Source organism: Eumetopias jubatus, unplaced genomic scaffold, assembly GCF_037043125.1.
Source record: "Eumetopias jubatus isolate StellerSeaLion01/CBP00866 unplaced genomic scaffold, mEumJub1_p1.0 scaffold_11, whole genome shotgun sequence".
Classification (NCBI taxonomy): Eukaryota; Metazoa; Chordata; class Mammalia; order Carnivora; family Otariidae; genus Eumetopias; species Eumetopias jubatus.
In genome coordinates, this window is record NW_028274817.1 from 37,099,621 (window position 1) to 37,104,733 (window position 5,113).

At 55.4% G+C, this 5,113-nt stretch overlaps 1 protein-coding gene across 1 annotated transcript; it reads left to right on the forward strand.

Moving 5' to 3' along the window:
* Positions 1-3,918: 3,918 nt before the first annotated feature.
* On the forward strand, positions 3,919-4,332 carry KCNE5 (potassium voltage-gated channel subfamily E regulatory subunit 5). Its single transcript, XM_028089722.1, has one exon. The coding sequence runs from the start codon at positions 3,919-3,921 to the stop codon at positions 4,330-4,332; it is 414 nt and encodes a 137-aa protein (XP_027945523.1).
* Positions 4,333-5,113: the final 781 nt, after the last annotated feature.

Sequence of the window (5,113 nt, forward strand, 5' to 3'; positions counted from 1 at the left end):
TGCCCAGCAGCCCCTTGAGTGAAAAGAAAGCCAGAATCCCCCCACACACACCTGTTGTTTTTTGCTGAGGGTTGGGCCTTTTTAAATTTTATGACTAGTCTCCATTCCTGATTCCACCCCCTTCTCCACATCTCCCGTCCCCCATGCCAGTCTTCTGTAAAGGAGTGATGTGCTCGCTCTCTGGCAATTATTTCATTTAATGGAATTAGAATTAGCTTTGTATGTATTCATTGAAATATTATTTTGAACAGCAAAACCCTGCAAATAACCAGGAATCTTACAACAAGAGCTAACTTAAATATATAATGGTAGATCTATAGTCTAAAATACTGTGCAGACAATAAAATGATTTTTAAATTTTTTTGAAAATTTTATTTATTTATTTGACCGAGACCCATCGTGGGGCTCGATCTCAGGCCCTGGGATCATGACCTGAGCCGAAGGCAGATGCTTAACCCACTGAGCCACCCAGGCGCCCCATAAAATGATGTTATTAGAATGTAATTGACATAGGAAAAATTCACAAGATGTCAAGTGAAGAGATAGGTTGCAAAATAATGATGTGGGGGGAGGGGGTGAGTGCGTGCTCCTGCATGCAGTGGGTGTGCATGCAGGTGTGCATGCGTGTAATGTTGTTTCTTGGCATTTCCCCATTTTCCCAATTTTCTGTATTGAATGCTGAAGTCAGAGGTAAGGCACCACCAGGAGGGTTGCATTGTAAAGACTCTGAGAGCACAAACAGGGCCATCAAGCAAGGCTTCCTCCAGTCAGGGCATTTTGTGGAAGGTGAAAGGCACAGTATATTGGAGAAGAACTCCAGGAAAAAGCTGTTTTTCAAATTCAAGGGGAGGAGATGGTGTCCACTGATGGTGAGGACCTCAGGCCCACCCAAGAAAATTGGTCTTCATTAAAGAAGCAACAGGGAATGACTCTGGGTTTCTGAACATAGGGGTGAATTGGAGGAAGTGGTGTTAGAAGAGAGCGGCAGATGGTCTCCAACTTAGGGTGGCTTGACTAGCAATTCTTTGACGTGGTGATAGTGCAAAAGCGATGCACATTCTTAGAAACTGTACTTCAAATTGTTTTGAATATGGATCTTTTCCCGGGCTGGCTATATGTGCTCTGATTTGCTCTCATAAATAACCGGTACACTCACAGCCATTCTGTTTTCAGTATAGTATTCACTAAGTTACATGGGACATTCGACACTTCATTATCAAATAGCCTTTGTCTTAGATGATTCGGCCCAACTGGAGGCTAACGGAGGAGTTTTGAGCACGTCTAAAATGGGCTAGGCTAAGCTGTGTTGCAGGTTAGGTGTAGTAAGTCCATTTTCGATTTAAGATTTCAACTTACGATGGGTTTATCGGGACATAACCCCATTGTAAGTCGAGGAAGATCTGTATTCTAGCCAGAGCAGGGTGGATTGGGTTATAGGCAGGGAGATCTGCCAGGAGACTCTGCAGTTTGCATATTTGACCTGAGGTAATGAGAGCTTGGATTAAGCTTGTGGCAGCAAAACCAGAAAGGAAAGAGCGGGTGGACTTGAGAAAGAACCAGAGCTAGAGAATCAAATTTGGCTAAATATACACCAGGTGGTCCATGAAACCATGTAAGGAGACAGTTTCCAAGGAAATGGATGTTAAGAGAGAAAAGCTGAGGACTGAGCCTTCAGGGATTCCAACAGTTAACGGGAGGAGGAAAGAAGAGGAGCCAGCAAAGGAGACAGAGAATGATGGGTCAGAGAGATAAGAAGAGAAACTTGAGAATGCATTGCCATGAGGGCCAAGCTACAGGAAGGGGTGGGCGGTTGATGGTATCAAATTCATCCTCGAGGTCAGAGATGCAAACTGAGCAGAGACCCTTGAATTTGGTCAGGAGGTCGTTGGTGAACTTACAGAGAGCGGTTTGGCAAAATGTGCTGGATTCTAGAAGGTTCCGGGGAAAGGAGAGGTGGAGAAATGGAGGCAGCTCGCGGATACTGTCCATGTGGCAAGAGTCATGTGGTAGGACTGAGAAGAACAAGCTCAAACTTTATCCTTCTAGTCCCGCTACTTAACTACTTGAACTTGTTTCCTCTTCTGAAAATGGGAATAATCCTTTTAGTTCATAAAGCTGTTGAAAGCACAACGGGAGTTTAAATGATGACTTTTATGCGACAGCGAAGGGGCTTCTTCCTCGCCCCCACACCCCCCAAACCCTAGAGATTTCTGGGCATGATATAACAGATAACAGAAGTGTTTTAGCCTTTCAGTCCTGTCCCTGGGTTGATACTGTTTTGAGAATTTTCTAGCTGTGTCCCCTGGCATTCGTGCCAAGTCACTTTAACAGTTCTCTCTGAGCCCCTCTGAGGTGAGGACGTTGAGGGAAGGTGGCTGGGAGGGCGTCAGTGGTCAGGGCCAGGTGGAATGCCTCTGAGATCTGTGTAGAAGCTGTTAAGGCTCTCTTGGAGACCCTGGATATAGAGCCCTGGGGTGCCAACCTCACCCCAACGCGCACAAGGCTGCATTCCCTGAAGGGCGGCTGGGGCAGAGGCACCCAAAACCCCTCCTTTATTAACCCATGGCACCTGCAGCCTGAATGGCCTCTGGACCAAAGGGTCTCGAGCAGGCAGCTTGATTCTCACCGCGTGCCTAAAGGCATATCCTTTTTTTCATTCCTTCTATTCTCACTCGGCAACCAGACCTGATCAGCACCACCTCCTGTTTTTTTTTCTACTCACTGTCTACCAAACAATCCTTTGAACACCTTTCCTTGGTGAGACCCAGGCTGTTTGTAGTTTAACATACTGTGGTCTGATCTTTGTCTCAGTGCCTTGTTTTCCCTTAAAAGAAGATACCCTCTTGGGGGGGAAAATGGCTGCCCCCCAACAAGCCGGCAGGGCCTAGACCTGTTACCAAGCCCTGGAGGGGCTCGGGGCTGGGTGCCCGAGGGCCTACCCGGATGTGGAGGCGGCAGGGGCGCGCGTTCTCTAGAAGACGCACTTTTCAGATCCTGAGACACCTAGGGACTGTCGTCCAAGGGCCTTTTTAATGTCCGTGTTCCTTTTAATGGAAGAGCTTGGCTTCATTTCTGGGAAGACGGCTTGCGGGGGGGAAACAGAGTCACATCGTGGAAGGTGTAGTCACATGCTAAGATGTGTAGGCCTCTCTAACAAATGGGATAGGAGGGCAGGGCAGGGGTACTTCCAAGGAGGCTGGGGTATTGTCAGCCACCCTTCTGGGAGACCAGGGAGTCGCCGTCTGCTTCAGTCACCCAGTTTTTCCTGGGCATCTTCTGAGTGAGATGCTCTCCTCCTCGGCGCGGGGGAAGGAAAAAGGGCTGCAAAGATAGGCCAGGGTCCTTGTCTATGGGAGCAGTTGCCATGGGACGTGGACGAGCGGCCTCGGCTGCCCCCGTTACGGTCAGGCAGCGCTGCCGGAATCCCGGGGGGCAGGGCTTGCCTTGGGGGCCCAGATGCTGTGTCGGGGCCAACGCCGGGCCCGCAGGGCAGGTGGCCAGAACTTGGAAGGAATTCTCTTCCGCAGCCCAGGGTCCAGGCTTGGCCCCAGCGAGCTGCCGTGCCAGCCTCCGCTGCCTGGGGCCTCGCGCATTCCGCGCCCCCGCCCCTCCGCGGGCCGCGCCCCCTCCCTTGTCCCCCTCTTCTCCCCCCCCACCAGCTGTCCCCTTTCCCCAGAGCGCCCAGACAGCCGCCGGAGCCTGGGAAGAGGCGGCCTCGGGCCCGAGGGGGCGTGGTGGGGAAGGGGAGGAGGGCGCGGGTGAGGGGATAAGGAAGCCCGCGCGGCCCGCGCCCCCAGCCACTGCCCGCCCCGGGAGCCGGGTGCCGCTGCCGCTGCCGCCGCCGCTCGCCCGCTTCCCCTCGCCCCCGGGGGAAAGGTCAGCAGCGTCCTGGAGCCGCCGTGCCACTCCCCGACAGCCATGAACTGCAGCGAGAGCCAGCGGCTGCGCACCCTCCTCAGCCGCCTGCTGCTCGAGCTGCACCACCGGGGCAACGCCAGCGGCCTGGGCGCCGGCCCCGGCCCGAGCATGGGCATGGGGGTCGTGCCCGACCCGTTCGTGGGCCGCGAGGCGACCAGCGCCAAGGGCGACGACGCCTATCTCTACATCCTGCTCATCATGATCTTCTACGCCTGCCTGGCCGGAGGCCTCATCCTGGCCTACACCCGCTCCCGCAAGCTCGTCGAGGCCAAGGACGAGCCGGCCCAGGCCTGCGCGGCGCACGAGTGGGCCGCCGCCGACGCCGAGACTGCCGCCGGCTCGCCGGCCCAGGGCCGCCGCCAGCTCGCCCCCGGGGCGCCGCCCGCCCCGGCCGAGGGCACCGAGGGGGTCTAGAACCGCCGCCCCGCTGGCCCCCTCGCGCGCCCGCGCGCGCCCTCCTCAGCTCCCGCGTCCCTGGGCGCCGCGCCCGCCTGCTCCTTTCCTTCCCTTCCAGGCGCCGCCTCACCTGAGGCCCAGACAAGGAGAGGCCCGCCGACCTTGTCTGGCAGGTCCTGAAAGAAGCACCACCCTACCCACCCCTGGCCGGCTTCTCCCTCCTCTCCACTCCTCTCCACTCCCCCCTCCCCCCTCCCCCGACCCCCACCCCGCGCCTCCATCCTCCGCCCCGCACACCCAATTGCACTAAACTGCCTCTGCTCTCTTGTCTTCAAACAGCCCTGACACCACCCTCCAGCCCCCTGGGAACTGAATCCACCACGTCCAACACTTGGCATTGAAGTGAAGCAGCGAAGTCTATCAGAACTCTGGGCCGTCTAACGGGCAGCTGCTCCAAGGGCAGCCAGGGACTGTTCGCTCTGCAGAGCCAGCGGGCTTGCTGTCACTGCCAGGCGGGCCGCAGCAGCTCCAGCTTCCTGTTGCCTTAGGGATGGAGACAAAGAAAATCAAGAGACCTCAGACATCTTTCCCCTCCCTCCCTCCCTCTTGCAGCAGGGAGCTAAGCAGGACACTAGGACCCGTCTGTGGGCTAGAACGGACTGAACCGGGGACTGAAGGGGGAGGGAAGCCCCAAGGGCAGGGGAAGACCTATGACCCCGACTGTATGGCTTTCTTGCATCCAGTTGTCATCCCAAAGGTAACTTGCCCGATTTTTAGCAGCTTTGCCGTCTTCTGGTGT

What these genes read in the sequence shown, in the direction of transcription:
- KCNE5 (XM_028089722.1), top strand. Translation starts at nt 3,919, where the DNA reads ATGAACTGCAGCGAGAGCCAGCGGCTGCGCACCCTCCTCAGCCGCCTG.